Genomic DNA, 18,949 nt, shown 5'->3' on the forward strand with positions numbered 1-18,949 from the left:
TCTTGGGAGGCTTGCCGACTGCGTATTCTGCCTTGGTGGTTGATGTATGCTACCGCTGTGGAGTTGTCCGACTGAACTCGGATCTGTTTGCATTCCAGCCACTGCTGGAAGGCTTGCAGGGCAAGATACACTGCTTAGATTTCCAGAACATTGATCTGAAGGGTGGACTCCTGCTGAGTCCACGTACCCTGAGCCCTGTGGTGGAGAAAGACTATTCTCCACCCTGACAGACTCACGTCTGTCGTGACCACCGTCCAGGATGGGGGTAGGAAGGACCTTCCTTTTGACAATGAGGTGGGAAGAAGTCACCACTGAAGAGAGTCCTTGACCGTCTGAGAAAGGGAGACGTTCCTGTCTAGGGACGTCGACTTCCCATCGCTTTGGCGGAGAATGTCCCATTGAAGTGGACGCAGATGAAACTGCGCGAAAGGGACTGCCTCCATTGCTGCTACCATCTTCGCTAGGAAGTGCATGAGGCGTCTTAAGGGGTGTGACTGGCCTTGAAGGAGAGACTGCACCCCCGTCTGTAGTGAACGCTGTTTGTCCAGCGGAAGCTTCACTATCGCTGAGAGAGTATAAAACTCTATGCCAAGATATGTCAGTGATTGGGTCGGTGTCAGATTTAACTTTGAAAAGTTGATGATCCACCCGAAACTCTGGAGAGTCTCCAGCGCAACGTTCAGGCTGCGTTGGCATGCCTCTTGAGAGGGTGCCTTGACAAGTAGATCGTCCAAGTAAGGGATCACAGAGTGACCCTGAGAGTGCAGGACTGCTACCACTGCTGCCATGACCTTGGTGAAAACCCGTGGGGCTGTCGCCAGACCTAAGGGCAGGTCTACGAACTTAAGATGCTCGTCTTCTATAACGAATCGCAGCAAACGCTGGTGCTCTGGAGCAATCGGCACGTGGAGATAAGCATCCTGATGTCTCTTGATGCTAGGAAATCTCCTTGAGACCTTGAGGCAATGACGGAGCGGAGGGATTCCATCCGGAACCGCCTGGTTTACACTGCTTTTTGAGCAGTTTTAGGTCTAGAACGGAACGGAAGAGCCGTCCTTTTTTTTGGCACCACAACCAGATTGGAGTAAAAACCGTGACCTTGTTCCTGAAGAGGAACAGGGATTATCACTCCTTCTGCCTGCAGAAGAGCATCGGCTCGGTCGAGAGGTGGGGAAGTTCTGAAGAATCGAGCCGGAGGACGAGAACAAAACTCTATCCTGTACACGTGAGACAAAATGTCTCTCACCCACCGGTCTTTGACCTGTGGCAGCTAAATGCCGCCAAAGCGGGAGAGTCTGCCACCGACCGCGGATGCGGAGAGAGAGGGCTGAAAGTCATGAGGAAACCGCCTTGGTAGCGGTTCCTCCGGCTGCCTTCTTTGGGCGTGATTGAGCCCGCCAGGAGTCTGAGCCCCTCTGAGCCTTTTGAGTCCTTTTGGACTAGGAAAATTGGGACCAGCCCGAGCCTGGAAAGGACCGAAACGTCGACTGTCCTTCCTTGGGTTTTGTTTGATCTGGGCTGGTGTAAGGAAGAATCCTTACCCTTGGCCTGTTTAATGATTTCATCCAATCGCTCAGCCAACAGTCTGTCACCAGATAATGGCAAACTGGTTAAGCCCTTTTTGGAAGCAGGAGCTGCCTTCCATTCCCTTAACCCCAAGGGTCTGCGCAAAACCACGGAGTTGGCGTACGCCACCGGCGTACGGCTCGTAGAGTCCAGGACAGCATGAATAGCGTAAGTCGCAATGCATGCGAGGTTAAGGACGCCACCTGCGGCACAGATGTACGTGTGACAGTGTCTATCTGCGCAAGACCAGCTGAAATAGCTTGGAGTGCCCATACGGCTGCGAATGCCGGAGCAAACGACACGCCGATAGCTTCACAGACAGATTTCAACCAGAGGTCCATCTGTCTGTCAATGGCATCTTTAAGTGAAGTCCCATCTTCCACTGCAACTATGGAGGATGGCGCGGCAGAGAAAAACTTGTCTGGATAAGCGTAGTGTTTCTGGACTGCTCCTCTGAGTCAGAGAGGCCCAAAAAGTACTGAATTTACGCTTGGGATACCTGAAATGGAATTTCTCCTGCTGAAGCTGCCTCCTCCACTGGAGGGGCTGAGGGAGAAATATCCACCAGTGTATTGATGGGCGCTATGAGATCATTCACCATGGCGTCCCATTAGGAGCATCCAGAATGAAAGCGGTCTCAGGATCAGAAACCTGATCAGCTACCTCATCATACAGAGAATCCTCTCGCTGAGACCCTGACCAGTGTGTGAAGTCGAGGGTCTCTCCCAGCGAGCTCGCTTAGGCTGTCTGGGACTGTCGTCCGTGTCAGAGCCTTCAGTCTGGGATGTATGGGACCCCCTTGGAGCACGGATTAGTTCCAACTGAGGGAGACCGGGGAGCCTTGATTCAACAATGCCCATGGTCTGAGTCACCGCCCTGGACTGCAAAGTTGCTAGAATTTCGTTCATAGTCCAAGACATTTTATCAGCAAAAAAACTGCAAACTCTGTCCTCTGGACAGTTTCACAGGTGGCCCTCTCTGGGCCACCACTAGCAGAGACTCTACCCATTAGGGGTTAGTGGAACCTGCCGGTAAAACAGCCTCACGTGCGGTACAGACAGCATAGAAAGCCTGTGCCTTGGCCCCCTTGCTCTATGCTGACTACATGCTGTTGTCTCCTCAGAGCTATCTAGGGGTATATCGCCAAGAAGCGACCGTACAGCCACAAGTCTCAGCCTCGCCGCAGCCTCCAGCGCGGCAGTTTCCCACAGATAAACTCACTCAGCTAAGCTGCAGTGAGTATAGTCCAAGCGCGCAGCGCTGTTGTCCTCGGCGCACTAACACGCCCAGCAATGCTGGCGTGTGTCTGTGTATGGTCTTGCAAATATAAGTACAAGGATAAAGTACACAAAAAAACACTGTGGCAATAGTGGGGTCAGCACCAAGGTGCTGCTTACCGCCCGCATAAGCGGGTAAGTGGTCGCCAGAATCCCTTTGCTGGGTCTCCCAGAGCCTGTGTCCGTTCTCCAGCTTAGATTGCCTGCAGGAATGGCTGCCGGCGTCCTGTGAAGAGGGGCGGGCCGTGGGCGTGCCCCAGACAAGAGCGGGAAACTGGCGTCCCCCTGTGCCCAGTGAGAGGGCTGGAGTATGTAAATAAGACTCCAGCCCTCGGCGCTGATCATTGTACAGCGTCTCGCCCCTTCCCTGACTGGCAGGGTTGGGGGCGGGAACGAAACGTAACTAGGCCGCAAAAGCTGGGGACTAGATTTATAAGCGCTGCCGTCGTAAAAGCACGGCAGCGCGAAAGTCCCCGGCGCACCACAAGTCTCAGCCGCGCCGCAGCTCCAGCAGCGGCTGGCGCGGTAGTTCCCGACACATAAACTCACTCAGCTAAGCTGCAGTGAGTAAAGCCCAAGCGCGCAGCGCTACTGTCCCCGGCGCACTAACACACCCAGCAACGCTGGAGTGTGTCTGTGCATAGACTGTACGGGGACACAGAGTACCTTAACGTTGCAGGGCCTGTCCCTGACGATACTCCGCTCCATTCCAGCAGGATCTCCGGGTCTGTGGATGGAGCCCGGCCTCAGAGCCTGGAGGCCGGTAAGATCCCACTTCACCAGAGCCCTCAGGGGGATGGGGAAGGAAAGCAGCATGTGGGCTCCAGCCTCCGTACCCGCAATCGGTACCTCCACCTTAACAAACACCGCCGACAAGAGTGGGGTGAGAAGGGAGCATGCTGGGGGCCCTAGTATGGGCCCTCTTTTCTTCCATCCGACATAGTCAGCAGCTGCTGCTGACTAAAACAGTGGAGCTATGCGTGGATGTCTGACCTCCTTCGCACAAAGCTTGAAAACTGAGCAGCCCGTGATCCCACGGGGGGTGTATAGGCAGAAGGGGAGGGGCCTTACACTTTTTAGTGTAATACTTTGTGTGGCCTCCGGAGGCAGTAGCTATACACCCAATCGTCTGGGTCTCCCAATGGAGCGCCGAAGAAATGCTATTTCTGGGTGTAATAACTAGCAGTTTGTGCCACAAATCTGTTTGCAAAATCCTCAACTTAAAGAGAACCTGTCAGGTACAATATGCACCTAGATCCACGAGCAGTTCTGGGTGTATATTGCTAATCCCTGCCTTTCCATCCCTGTATACACTAGCAGAGATAAAGAGATCTTTAGAAAAAGTATTACTAAAGATCCTTTATGACATGCTAATGAGCGCAGGGACCAGTCGCAATGGCATAATTTCCTGTGCTCATTCCACCCTCTTAGCATGGTAGTGCACCCACAGGGTCGTGCTAACATGCTATTTAATGCAGCACCACCAGCGGTGACGTGCACACCTGTGTCTGCTGTGAGCGCTAATCAGAAGTCCCGACACTTCTGGTCATGTGCGCTAGACCTTTCTGAAGCCGGGACACGTACACCCGACTTCATACGGTACATGACCGGAAGTGCCCGGCATTCAGTAGAGTGTTGTCAGCAGACACAGGTATGCTTATCATCGCCGGTGATGCTGCACTGAATAGCATGTTAGCATGGTAGTATGCCCACAGGGGCGTGCTACGATGCTAAGAGGGCGGAATGAGCGCAGGAACTAACACCCTTGCGACTAGTCCCTGCGCTAATTACCATATCATAAAGGACATTTAGAAATCCATGCTGTGAAATCGCTGCTCGTTACACACTGCTCTGGTTCATTTTTTGGACGTTGCTCTTCGCTGTGAAGCACACATTGCTGTGTTTGACAGCGAGTGAGCAACGATCTGAATGTGCAGGGAGCCGGCTTCTGGCAGCCTGCGGTAAGCTGTAACCAAGGTAAATATCGGGTAACCAAGCGAAGGGCTTTGCTTGGTTACCCGATATTTACCTTGGTTACTAGCGTCCGCTGCTATCAGGCTGCCAGTGCAGACTCCCTGGTCCCTGCACACGTAGCCAGAGTACACATCAGGTAAATAAGCAAAGCGGTTTGCTTATTAACCCGATGTGTACTCTGGCTATGAGTGCAGGGAGCCAGCGCTAAGCGATGCTGCGCTTGGTAACTAAGGTAAATATCGGGTAACCAAGCGCTTGGTTACCCGATATTTACCTTAGTTACCAAGCGCAGCATCGCTTCCACGCGTTGCTGGTGGCTGGGGGCTGGTCACTGGTCACTGGTGAGATCTGCCTGATTGCCAGCTCACCAGTGACCATGTAGCGACGCACCAGCGATACTGACCAGGTGGGATCGCTGGAGCGTCGCTAAAGTGTGACGGTACCCTTAGGCAGGGATTTGCCAAGAGCCACTATGTCACCTTGGTTCATCATTATTTGTATCTCTAGTGGTGTAACAGTCCTGGACATCATATAATCACATCCATATGTACAAAAAAAAAAAAAAAAAGCCAAGACTGGTAAGCAGAACATGCAGAATAGGACGGGTGAAGTGATTTTTTTCTTATTATTATTTTCCCCTTTTAAAGAGCACGTGTCACTGGACATTTTATTTAACCAGAGCACCTCCGTCATTTGCAGCTGCTCTGCTGATTCTGGAACAGTTATTTCCTTCCCTTCTGTGTTGCTTTGTGCCAAAGTTCTGCGCCCCCCACCCCTCCAATAAAAGAAGTTTTCCCTCCGATCAATTGGGTGTAAAGCAAAAACACTGTCCGTGGCAGTGTTTTGATTGGCCAAGATCAGTGGAAAAAACGCAAGTGCCCTGAGAAGTTCTGTGTTGCTTAAAGGGAAAGCTTGCATGTGAATATCGGAGGGGACATCTTTGGAACAGAGGGGCTCAGATGAAAAAAAGAATCTGTTCTAGAATCAAGGGAGCAGCACCAAGTAGAAGATGCATTCAGAATATTATATATATATATATATATATATATATATATATATATATATATCTCAAGAGGTTCTCTTTCATTTTATTGCCTTCTTTGTCGAGATTGCTTCAATGATGATTTGTGTATCATAAGGATTTTACCTCTGTACGGTTGAAAGGACCCCCTTCCATCATGGTGCGGAGGGCCATCGCTCTGATCAAGGCTCACATTAGAAGGCTGATTTCGCATCCGTTTGGCATACTTCTTCTCTTTTGCTGTGGACATGGCTTCATTCGGAGGAGGACACTGAAAATCGAATCATCAGACAGACAAACTAAAATAATGCCCACAATAGGGTGATAAGGCTGGATCAATATATGTAGTGGATAAAAGGAAAATGTTCGAATTCACTCCTGTACTTGGCTCCAAACGTTTCCAATAATTCTGCAACGATCACAGGTCAGACAACATCATTACCCCAACTGCTGCAGACAATCACTGACCTCAGAGTGTACATGTGACAGGTAAGGGCAGTGATTGGCTGCAGCAGCCTCATGAATGATGGTTGTAATAGGCATTTCTTTATTTTAGAAAATTCTCTATTCTTGGTCATGTTTCTTAGATCCATGATAATCCCTTAAACCTTCTTCCTGTAGTCATGAAGAGTGGCTTCAGGAACCAAATATCAGGATGGTTAAGAGGTCAAAAGTAGAGACGCTGCTGCAAATTAAAGGGAGCCTGTCAGCATGTCTAAAGTATATGTTTTTTGCTCTGATTTTATTTCTGTCGTTCCGGAGTAATCCGTCTTTCTAAAAAATTACAGAGACGTTTGTCTTTTTATTTAGGGATAATTTTTAGACTCTTTACCAAGGAGATTATCCTCACCCAGGACTCTCAGAGTGGACGTTTTTCTGAATAATTACCCGTGAGCAACAGCCCCATGTAAAGACCAGAAAAATTAGCACCAAAGAGGCCCTCCATGTACATTGTCTATTGACAGTGAACTGCTTATCAGAGGAGGGGGTGTGGTCAGACATCTTGGCAACAGTCAACTAGTTCCAAGTATGTCCTGGTGATAAAACCCTCACTGGAAGTAAACAGCACACAGCCTGATAAGCAACACATCACTGAACTCTGTGTGTCAGTTCCTATCTCAGGTCCTCAGATTACATAGCAAAACATTGCTGACAGAACCCAGTCAGGTGATTATGTACTAAAATACTAATGTTATCTTTAAATGGGGCCTAAGGTGAAACATACTAAAAAGAATGATGAAAAGGAATAAATAAAAAGAATGACGATAATAACTTCTTAGGTGTATATTATGTAGTTGTATAAAAGGTTTCTTGGGCAAGTTAGACATGGAATGATCATGAAATACCTGTAAATAATACAATGAACGCATATCCCATATAACCAGGTGTATATTATGTCACCTGAGCATTATAGGTGTGGAATGATCATGAAATACCTGTAGATATTATGAAAATGAACGCATATGGCATATAATATTTATATTATATTAATAAAATATATATTATATATATATATATATATATATATATATATATATATATATATATATATATATATATACACATACATATACACACACACACACACACACACATCATACACACACACACCTGGTTATATGGCAAATGTGTTCATTTTCCTGTAATCTACTGATATTTCATGATCATTCCACACCTATAATGCTCAGGTAACGTAATATACACCTGGTTATATGCCATATGCATTCATTCTCCTATTATCTACAGATATTTCATAATCATTCCACACCTATAATGCTCAGGTAACATAATGCACACCTGGTTATATGCATTCATTTTCCTATTATCTACAGATATTTCATGATCATTCCACACCTATAATGCTCAGGTAACGTAATATACACCTGGTTATATGCATTCATTTTCCTATTATCTACAGATATTTCATGATCATTCCACACCTATAATGCTCAGGTAACGTAATATACACCTGGTTATATGCCATATGCATTCATTCTCCTATTATCTACAGATATTTCATAATCATTCCACACCTATAATGCTCAGGTAACATAATGTACACCTGGTTATATGCATTCATTTTCCTATTATCTACAGATATTTCATGATCATTCCACACCTATAATGCTCAGGTAACGTAATATACACCTGGTTATATGCCATATGCATTCATTCTCCTATTATCTACAGATATTTCATAATCATTCCACACCTATAATGCTCAGGTAACATAATATACACCTGGTTATATGCCATATGCATTCATTTTCCTATTATCTACAGATATTTCATGATCATTCCACACCTATAATGCTCAGGTAACATAATATACACCTGGTTATATGGGATATGCGTTCATTCTCCTATTATCTACAGATATTTCATAATCATTCCACACCTATAATGCTCAGGTAACATAATATACACCTGGTTATATGCCATATGCATTCATTCTCCTATTATCTACAGATATTTCATGATCATTCCACACCTATAATGCTCATATATAATGTTCATTCCATGTCTAACTTGCCAAAGAAACCTTTTATACATCTACATAATATACACCTAATAAGTTATTATCCTCATTCTTTTTATTTATTCCTTTTCATCATTCTTTTTAGTATGTCCCGCCTAAGGTGACTTTTCAGGAGCAGTAACTTTTATAGCGCTCCCTCTTCCTGTTATCTTGTTGAAAGCTCCATGGATTTCAGCTTGACCTAGTAAGTAGTCAAGCATATGTAAAATACAAACTACATATTCACTGTTCTCTTCTCCCACCTCTCAGTGCAGGCATCAGGGATAGTAAATCTGAGCTGAATTTGCACTGCTGCCCCCATACTCCCTCCCACCTCTCAGCAGTGATAGTGAATACACTGGAAGGTAGGAGGGGGGAGCAGTGAATATGCAAATTGTAGTTACATAAGCTTGACTAGCCTGTAGGAGACACTGAGCTTACAACAAGATAACAGGATAAAGGTAGAGCAATAAAGCATACTGATCCTGAAAGGTCTCCTTAAGCAATATTTAAAGATGAAATTAGTAATGTACTACAAAATCACCTGACAGATCCACTCTGAGCGGTGCATATACTGTGGCAATTACACTGGCACCACCACAACTCGCCCACCAGTCACCTCCCCACCCCAACATTGGGTCAGCAGGGCGACAACCCCAAGTGCATGAGAATATTAAACTCTGCAGAATCATTGTCGCCTGTGTAACTGTACAAGGCCCCAAATTTCAAAAAAAGAAAACACATGCTTAATAGATAATCCATATCAATAAGGGATGCACAGATATAAAAAGGAGAAGGCGCTGCTAATAATCCCAGCAGATGAGGTTTCAGGGGATCATTAACTATTTAGATGCTGGGTAACACAGACAGGTCAGTGATTCCTTAGAGGAATACTATAGTTCAGCCTAAGTGGCTGATAACAGGGGACAATAGACTGCATAGACTTATAGGCAACCATGCAAATGTAGATAGGTCTGATCTGCGCCATCAGCAAGAGAAAACGGACATGACAGCACTATGCAGCTGTAAGGTGATAAGAAGCCTTCAGCCCCGGCTACAAGTAAATGAGGAGACAGTAAATAAGGATCAATGTACCGCAACAGACCCTCACGCTGCCTCCGGAGAGAACTCAGCCCCGAACTTCCAGGTTCAGGCACTGCACTTCATCCACACGTGGTAGGGGTGCCCTGCGTGCCAAGCCTCGCTCTAAAACACCGGCTGAGTATGTGATTGGAGGGGTCAGAGACACGTGATGTCTTTGGAACATTTCCCTAGGAATCCGAGCTGCTGGTTACACTGCGCATGCGCTAAGCACATGTGAATATTAGTGCCGCAGACTGAGCGGTAGAAAGTCCATAGTTTGTGTCCCGTCAGGTGGAAGTGTCAGACATGGCAGCCGTGGTCAGAAGGATCGTCTGCAGCGCCAAGGCTCCGGCTGCAATCGGGCCATACAGGTAATGATCGTGTGAGGTGACTGAGCCGACAGCTGCCGCTACTGCCTGCCCGGCACCTTACTGCTCCTTGTATAATATGTGTAATGCATAGTGTGTGTATATATATATATATATATATATATATAAAAGCACATCACAAAAACTCCTCGTCACTGAATTACAGCACCAAGAAGGAAAGCCTGAAGTTATGGACAGATGGATAGACATGTCAGTGACTGCAACTGGGGCAAAGCGGAAAAGACACGGGGCTTTATTCAGTATTGAGCAGAATCCCCCGCAGCTCCCCTCCATGGCTGCCATTAATGATTGTCTGAGGGATGATTTGCTGCTAAATGCATTTGGGCAGCAAATCATCAAGATCCGCAGCGCACTGTGCAATTGCTGACAAATGGCACCCCTGATGTGCTGAGTGGGAGACGAGTCCGGAGACCCTGCAGGACGTGGCAGCATGTGTAGGACACGCAGGCTGCTCACAGTGACAGAAGCGACAGGAGGGCTGATGCTGCCATGTTGAAAAATTGCATGTTAGAGAACTTGTGGTTCCACAACCAATTCAATGCAAGGCCACCTAGACATGTGCATATAAAACTGGTACTGGTGTGTCACGTGTGTGTGTGTGTGTGTGTGTGTGTGTGTGTGTGTGTGTGTGTGTGTGTGTCACAAGTATGTGTATGTGTGTGTGTCACAAGTATGTGTGTCACAAGTATGTGTGTCACAAGTATGTGTGTCACAAGTATGTGTATGTGTGTGTGTGTGTCACAAGTATGTGTGTCACCGGTGTGTGTGTGTGTGTCACAAGTATGTGTGTGTCACAAGTATGTGTGTGTCACCTGTATGTGTGTGTGTGTCACCAGTATGTGTGTGTGTGTGTGTGTGTGTCACCAGTATGTGTGTGTGTGTGTGTGTGTGTCACCAGTATGTGTGTGTGTGTGTGTGTGTGTGTGTCACAAGTATGTATGTGTGTGTGTGTGTGTGTGTGTGTGTGTCACAAGTATGTGTGTGTCACCAGTATGTATGTGTGTGTGTCACAAGTATGTGTGTGTCACAAGTATGTATGTGTGTGTGTGTGTCACAAGTATGTGTGTGTCACCAGTATGTATGTGTGTGTGTGTGTGTCACAAGTATGTGTGTGTCACCAGTATGTATGTGTGTGTGTCACAAGTATGTGTGTGTCACAAGTGTGTGTGTGTGTGTGTGTGTCACCGGTGTGTATGTGTGTGTGTCACAAGTGTGTGTCACCGGTATGTATGTATGTATGTATGTGTGTGTCACCAGTGTGTGTGTGTGTGTGTGTGTGTGTCACCAGTATGTGTGTGTGTGTGTGTGTGTCACCAGTATGTGTGTGTGTGTCACAAGTATGTATGTGTGTGTGTGTCACAAGTATGTGTGTGTCACCAGTATGTATGTGTGTGTGTGTGTGTGTGTGTCACAAGTATGTGTGTGTCACCAGTATATATGTGTGTGTGTGTGTGTGTGTCACAAGTATGTGTGTGTCACCAGTATATATGTATGTATGTATGTGTGTGTGTCACAAGTATGTGTGTGTCACCAGTATATATGTATGTATGTGTGTGTGTCACAAGTATGTGTGTGTCACAAGTGTGTGTGTGTGTGTGTGTGTGTGTGTCACCGGTGTGTATGTGTGTGTGTCACAAGTGTGTGTCACCGGTATGTATGTATGTATGTGTGTGTCACGAGTATGTGTGTGTCACCGGCGCGTGTGTGGTGTGTGTGTGTGTGTGTGTGTCACCGGTACGTGTGTGTGTGTCTCAGCGGTATGTATGTGTGTGTCACCAGCATGTGTGTGTGTGTGTGTCACCGGTATGTGTGTGTGTGTGTCACGAGTATGTGTCTGTCACCGGTGTGTGTGTGTCACGAGTGTGTGTGTGTGTGTGTGTCACCGGTGTGTGTGTGTGTGTGTATGTATGTGTGTGTGTCACCGGTATGTATGTATGTATGTGTGTCTATCGTGTGTGTGTGTGTGTGTGTGTGTGTGTGTGTGTATTCCGTGTTTTCCATCATTGGTGTGTGTCATCCTTGTTTTTCCGGTATGGTTACAGAAAAAGATATTCCAAAATGTTCCAATATATTCATTGTTAAACACGCACGGCACACCGACGTCACTAATGCTATCTGTGTACTGTACATGGTTTTTCACAGACCCATAAGCGGGCTTTACACGTAACGACATCGCTAACGAGATGTTGCATGTGAAACTCACAAACGACCCGTTAACAATCAAAATTACTCACTTGATCAAAGACACGTCACAAGTATGTGTATGTGTGTGTGTCACAAGTATGTGTGTCACAAGTATGTGTGTCACAAGTATGTGTATGTGTGTGTGTGTGTCACAAGTATGTGTGTCACCGGTGTGTGTGTGTGTGTCACAAGTATGTGTGTGTCACAAGTATGTGTGTGTCACCTGTATGTGTGTGTGTGTCACCAGTATGTGTGTGTGTGTGTGTGTGTGTCACCAGTATGTGTGTGTGTGTGTGTGTGTGTGTCACCAGTATGTGTGTGTGTGTGTGTGTCACAAGTATGTATGTGTGTGTGTGTGTGTGTGTGTGTGTGTGTCACAAGTATGTGTGTGTCACCAGTATGTATGTGTGTGTGTCACAAGTATGTGTGTGTCACAAGTATGTATGTGTGTGTGTGTGTCACAAGTATGTGTGTGTCACCAGTATGTATGTGTGTGTGTGTGTGTCACAAGTATGTGTGTGTCACCAGTATGTATGTGTGTGTGTCACAAGTATGTGTGTGTCACAAGTGTGTGTGTGTGTGTGTGTGTCACCGGTGTGTATGTGTGTGTGTCACAAGTGTGTGTCACCGGTATGTATGTATGTATGTATGTGTGTGTCACCAGTGTGTGTGTGTGTGTGTGTGTGTCACCAGTATGTGTGTGTGTGTGTGTGTGTGTCACCAGTATGTGTGTGTGTGTCACAAGTATGTATGTGTGTGTGTGTCACAAGTATGTGTGTGTCACCAGTATGTATGTGTGTGTGTGTGTGTGTGTCACAAGTATGTGTGTGTCACCAGTATATATGTGTGTGTGTGTGTGTGTGTCACAAGTATGTGTGTGTCACCAGTATATATGTGTGTGTGTGTGTGTGTGTCACAAGTATGTGTGTGTCACCAGTATATATGTATGTATGTATGTGTGTGTGTCACAAGTATGTGTGTGTCACCAGTATATATGTATGTATGTGTGTGTGTCACAAGTATGTGTGTGTCACAAGTGTGTGTGTGTGTGTGTGTGTGTGTGTCACCGGTGTGTATGTGTGTGTGTCACAAGTGTGTGTCACCGGTATGTATGTATGTATGTGTGTGTCACGAGTATGTGTGTGTCACCGGCGCGTGTGTGGTGTGTGTGTGTGTGTGTGTGTCACCGGTACGTGTGTGTGTGTCTCAGCGGTATGTATGTGTGTGTCACCAGCATGTGTGTGTGTGTGTGTCACCGGTATGTGTGTGTGTGTGTCACGAGTATGTGTCTGTCACCGGTGTGTGTGTGTCACGAGTGTGTGTGTGTGTGTGTGTCACCGGTGTGTGTGTGTGTGTGTATGTATGTGTGTGTGTCACCGGTATGTATGTATGTATGTGTGTCTATCGTGTGTGTGTGTGTGTGTGTGTGTGTGTGTATTCCGTGTTTTCCATCATTGGTGTGTGTCATCCTTGTTTTTCCGGTATGGTTACAGAAAAAGATATTCCAAAATGTTCCAATATATTCATTGTTAAACACGCACGGCACACCGACGTCACTAATGCTATCTGTGTACTGTACATGGTTTTTCACAGACCCATAAGCGGGCTTTACACGTAACGACATCGCTAACGAGATGTTGCATGTGAAACTCACAAACGACCCGTTAACAATCAAAATTACTCACTTGATCAAAGACACGTCGTTCTAATCCTGATTATCGTTGCAGGACGCAAGTCGTTCGTTGTTCCTGCGGCAGCACTCAACACTACGTGTGACACCGCAGGAACGAGGAACATCTCGCTTATCTCCGCCCCTCCGCTTCTATTGGGCGGCCGCTTCGTGACTCCGCTGTGACGCCGCACGAACCGCCCCCTTAGAAAGGAGGCAGTTCACTGGCCACAGCGACGTCGCTAGGCAGGTAAGTATGTGTGACGGGTGTTAGCGATGTTGTGCGCCACGGGCAGCGATTTGCCTGTGACGCACAACCGACGGGGGCGGGTATGCTCGCTAGCGATGTTGCTGTGCGTAAAGCCCGCTATAGACTTGTATTAGCCCTTGTCATCTGTGCTGCAAGAAAAACAGACATTTCCCCTGCTCATCACACGGACACAAGCTCTCCATATAAAACATTTACATGTGAGCAGCCCCATAGCTTATATTGGGTATCTGTGGAAAAAAATTAATAATTCTGAATGATTCAAAAATGTTTTGAAACATGTTTTTATTTTTTGTATAGCACTAACATGTCTATGTATCCTGTGACTTCCATTATTCCACTTCTTCTCCTTCTTGGTGTTACAGTATTTCACACTGAAATTGTAAAATATATATATATATATATATAATATACGCACACACATAACACACTTATTTTTATGTGAATTGATGTAATCCTTATTTTAATTCTGTTCTAGCAAAGATACCAATTATATCCGGAAGGAAGATCCATTTCTGTAGAAATATAAATATTATGATATAAAGTATATTATGGAATAGGAAGTTATTAACATAATGTTATGTGTCCATCACTGGAATTCACAAATTACTGTGGCTTCTGAAGCAGCGAGTTCCTTCTTGTCACTGATCCTGACCCTGGTCTCTTGCATCAGCCGGCCATACAGGCGAATGAAAAAAGCTGCAGCATATGGAGTCCATATTGACATGTTCACCCTGAGGGGTTTGTATATTTTTTTCTTTATCGTTCCTATGGGAGACCCAGACCATGGGTGTATAGCTACTGCCTCCGGAGGACACACAAAGTTACTACACTCAAAACTTGTAGCTCCTCCCTCCCAGTATATACACCCCCTGCTAGCCAGTCCTAGCCAGTTTTTTGCTTTGTGTCAGGAGAGATCACACACACACATGCATCCTTTTTTGATTTTCATTTTTTCTACAGATTTGGAAGAAAAGCGGGTCCACTGGACCCCCGGCATGTCCCTTCACACCCCCCTGGCGGCGGTGCTGTTAAGGTTGATTCAGGGCAAGAGCCCTTCATGCCGCGCTCCTTCACCATCCCATGCTGGGGCTCTGGCTTGAAGTGGGAGCCAACACGGTTCTCACTGCTTTGCAGGAGACCGGCTTCCATCCGCAGCCCTTTGACAGGACCCTGCTGGACGGAGCACTGGACCCCCACCCCACCAGGGACTGGACCCTGCGTCTCAAAGCTAAGTATAGAGACGTTATTCAGAGGGTCCTTCTGCAATGTGGGGCACTTTATTAGGGGGACAGTGTTTGACTTTGATAATGCTGCTTGTACTGTGTTTCCGGCCGGTTCCACTGTTTTTTTCTGTGTACCGCGCCGATGATGCCTGATTTTCGGCCGCATGTTTAACTCTAGGTCCCGGCTTCAGCCGCGGCCTAGTTTCGTCTCGTTCCCCTGCATGTCAGTCATGCAGGGGGACGCTGCAGCGCCGCCCGCCGGCCGCTCTGCACAGGGGAGGACACTCCTTGTTGAGGAGATGATTCCTTCCCCTGTACATTTCTTAGCCCTCCGTTTCCCGCTCCTGGGTTAACCCCCGCCCTCCCCCCTCACTCTAGCGCCATTTTCTCAGCGTTCTTAGTACGCTGATCGACGCTGGCTGCTCTGCAGTGCAGAGGGAGTGAATATATGGCTGGGGGTCCAGGCTTGGAACCTGGGGGGGCACTCACAGCGGCCTGACAAGTCACAACCTCTGGTTGTGCACTTTTATATACTATCAGGGCATCGTGAAGGAGTTAATTCTTTATTATAGATCCTCCTCCTCAGCAGCATGTCTCACTAGGAGCAAAGCTCCAAGGCTGTACACTACATGTTCTGCATGTAAGCTCATATTGCCTGAACCGGCACAGACCCATACTGTCATGGTTCTTAGGTGGTGGTGCCTCAGCCTGGAGTCTCCCCAGGCTGAACCCCTGTCTTGTGTTTTCTAGACATTCTAGACAGAGCCCCCCACCTCTGCAGCAGGTCTCACAGAGCGAGGCTGCAGGCTGTTTTTTAATATCCACTGCTGGTAGTCTCGTACGGCTGTACCGAGCTCATAACCGCTGTGGCCCCTCAGCTTGGAGCCTCATGCATGGTCCCTCCAGCTGCTCCGGGTTCGGTGGCTGACCCCTGGGGGAATCTCTTTTTCCAGGGGTCGGCTGTCCCGGCATCCCCTGAGCATGCAACCCCCTTCTCAGGGCGTTTTTTGCTTGCTCAGCAAAGCTCACAGACCCCGTCCTCCTGACAGGGAGACGCAGGGTCCCCTGTCCTCCCCGTCCCGCAGCTCCGATACGAGCTGACCCACTGGACGAGGAGGATGTCTCTATCAGGGGCTCGGACGCTGCTTTACGTACTTTGATCCGTCCGTAGATGACGGGGATGCGAAGGATTAGAGTCCATTATATTGGACCTCCAGCCGCCTGTATCAGGGGAGTATTCCCCGCTGGCAAAAAGGCATCAGTATACCTTTAACAAGACGAGGAGTGTGTTCTTTAACCAGTCCAGTTTTCAACCCGCTGCGTCCAAGCCCGCAGCCTGTCCTGCAGATCCCACAGCGGGGTTCTGCTGCCTGTCTCCCCCTCCCATCAGAGGTGGTCAAGGAGTGTACTCATTCGCCAAGCGTGGCCACTCTGGTGTCCGGACTTTCAGCCCGGATAGTTGTATCAGTGGCTGACGGCACCTCTATAAGGATCCCACGGTACATTAACTTTGTACTGGACCTCAATCCGCCGGAGTTACCTTATCTAGGTGAACACACCGTGTGTTCCTTAACCACGCCAGTTTTCAGGCCCCTGTAACCAGCCCAGGGTCCGCTCTGACAGTCGCTTCCCATGAAGCGTGATTCTGAGGACTGGGTTTCCCCCGTCCACCAATGATGGTCAAGAGGTGGGCTCATTCACCTCAGGTGGCTCAACCCGGACCGTTATGTCAGTGGCTGATGGCTCCTCAGAGGAGATGCATTCCCTCACAGGGACTCTATGCCCAAGACGGTTGCCTGAACTTCCAGACTTCAGTCTTTCCATCCTCTGCCAAGTCTGCCATGCTGGACACCGCACAGTGGTGGTTTTGGCTACTTTCCTCGCTATCCGCAGGTGTGGCTTCGGCAATGGAAGGCAGATGCCTCTATAGAGGTTCCTTGCTGGGCTCCCCTTTGGTGGGACCAGTCTCTTCGGAACCAACTAGGTGAAATTTAGGAAGCTCTCGGCGACGAGAGTTCTTCCTTGCCACAAACCTAAACCAGGGCAGCAATCAGTTGAGGTTTCGGTGGTTTCCGTTCCTCCTTCTGATCGTCCTCTAGCTCGGCCTTAGTTCATAGAACCAAATGGCTTGAAGCTGCGTCTTCAGAAGACCACAGGAGATGCTACCTCGGAGTCAGCTTCCTCCGAGCTATCTGGCCACGCCAACCACCTCCTTGGTCGGTGGCAGGCTCTCTCCACTTGGCGACGTATGGTTCTACCACGTCTCCGTTCAGTGGGGGCGAGTTTATATCTCCCATGGCTACAGGATGGAATTCTGTCCACCCGCCAAACAGATTTTTTCTGTCAACTCCTCCCGGCTCCAAGACCGCCGCCTTCTCACAGGCCGTGGCATTTCTTGCAGGCCAACGGAGTAATTGTTCCGGTTCCCGACTGGGAACGGTTCTGAGATTTTTGCTTAAATCTATTTCTAGTCCCCGAAGAGGGCGGTGCCTTCCGACCTGGATCTTTAGCTTTTCAAGCATGGTCAGGTGTGGCGTTTTCACATGGAGTCTCGGTCTTGTTCCGTGTGTTTTTCACCGGATCAATCAAGAACCCAAGGAGATTCCCTAGCAGCCATCGGCATCAGGGATGCCTTTCGGCAAGGATCAATCGCAGTTTCACACCAGCGTTGACTACGTTTTGCCATCGGAGTGGTCCAATTCGTGGCTCTTCCCTTTTGGGTTAGCCACGGCCCCTCGAGTATTCTCCTTGGGGCTACTGTGATTAGGGTCCTGCACCCCTAGGGGTTGGCAGTGATCGTTTGCCCTGGACGGTTTTCTTCTCGGGGTTTCATCCAGCGCAGACTCTTAGTAGAGTACTTCGCTTACTCTCGCCACTCTAATCTATTCGGGTGGCTTGTCATTCTGTCCAGGTCCACTCTGACTTCGCACCAGAGGTTTTCAGGGACGCAATTCGAGACTCTGTCGGCACTTGTGAAGCTGCTCTTAGTCGATCAGTAGTCCCTCCGGGTCGACGTCGTTCAATCAGACGGTGGCGTCATTGGAAGCGATTCCTTGCCCAGTTTCTCCTGCGTCCTCTGAGACTGGAGGGTTTCCGCTGTAACGCGACCTCCCTCCTTCTCGGAGTGGTGGCTTCGCCACTGACCAGGGGCTCGTTGCAGTGGTGGTTTCGGCCACTCTGTCTCAGGGATGCTCCTTCCTAGCCCCGTCCCGGGTGATCCTCACCAGGGTGCTGGTCTTTCCGCCTTGGGAGCAGTATATCTCCACCGTGGAGCGCAGGGCGCTTGGACTCTGTCCGATTCAGCCCTCTGGTTCAATGTGCTGGAAATCAGAGCTGTATTTCTAGCTCTCTAAGCCTTCACCATCTGTTGGCGGCTAGGCACATCGAGTCCAGTCGGACAACGTGACAGCGTTTTCCTACATCAACTTCCAGGGCGGGACATTCAGCCGTCTGGCAATCTTGGCGGCTCATCATTCTTCAGTGGACAAGGGACTCCTAGTCCACCATATCCGCAGCCCACATCCTAGATGTGAAAACTGCGAGGCAGACTATTTCAGCTGTCCAACCGTGGTCCACAATCCTCAGGTTTTGCGGTAGGCACACTGGTTCATGTTTGATCCCAGCTTCGTCTCTACCTCTTGCCCAGAGTCCTGCGCAAGATCAGTTAAGGGGGCCGTCGGGTCATTCTCATTCTCCAGACTGACCCAGGCAGGCTTGGTACTCTGACCTGCTCCTTCTGTCCGTTGGATTGCCATGGCATCTTCCGGACCGTTC

General features: G+C 48.1%; 2 protein-coding genes across 4 annotated transcripts in view; one reads left to right on the top strand and one right to left on the bottom strand.

The window, feature by feature from the left end:
• The window catches only part of POP1 (POP1 ribonuclease P/MRP subunit), a 74,434-nt gene extending 64,915 nt beyond the window's left edge, over positions 1 to 9,519 (bottom strand). Inside the window, exons 1-2 of one of the 2 annotated variants that reach the window (XM_075353083.1) lie at positions 9,462 to 9,519; positions 5,965 to 6,109 (exon numbers count right to left, since the gene is read on the bottom strand). In XM_075353083.1, coding sequence (XP_075209198.1) covers positions 5,965 to 6,088 — 124 coding nt within the window. In that variant the 5' untranslated portion in view covers positions 6,089 to 6,109; positions 9,462 to 9,519. Of the gene's footprint in view, positions 1 to 5,964; positions 6,110 to 9,451 lie in introns of both variants that reach the window. The other variant, XM_075353082.1, reaches the window with a different exon arrangement.
• Positions 9,520 to 9,654: 135 nt separating this feature from the next.
• RIDA (reactive intermediate imine deaminase A) overlaps positions 9,655 to 18,949 on the top strand; it is a 58,141-nt gene continuing 48,846 nt past the window's right edge. The window contains exon 1 of one of the 2 annotated variants that reach the window (XM_075316252.1): positions 9,655 to 9,810. In XM_075316252.1, the coding sequence (XP_075172367.1) occupies positions 9,746 to 9,810 (65 nt within the window). In that variant the 5' untranslated portion in view covers positions 9,655 to 9,745. The remainder of the gene's footprint in view (positions 9,811 to 18,949) is intronic. The other variant, XM_075316249.1, reaches the window with a different exon arrangement.

The sequence above is a fragment of the Anomaloglossus baeobatrachus genome, chromosome 6 (genome assembly GCF_048569485.1).
Source record: "Anomaloglossus baeobatrachus isolate aAnoBae1 chromosome 6, aAnoBae1.hap1, whole genome shotgun sequence".
Classification (NCBI taxonomy): Eukaryota; Metazoa; Chordata; class Amphibia; order Anura; family Aromobatidae; genus Anomaloglossus; species Anomaloglossus baeobatrachus.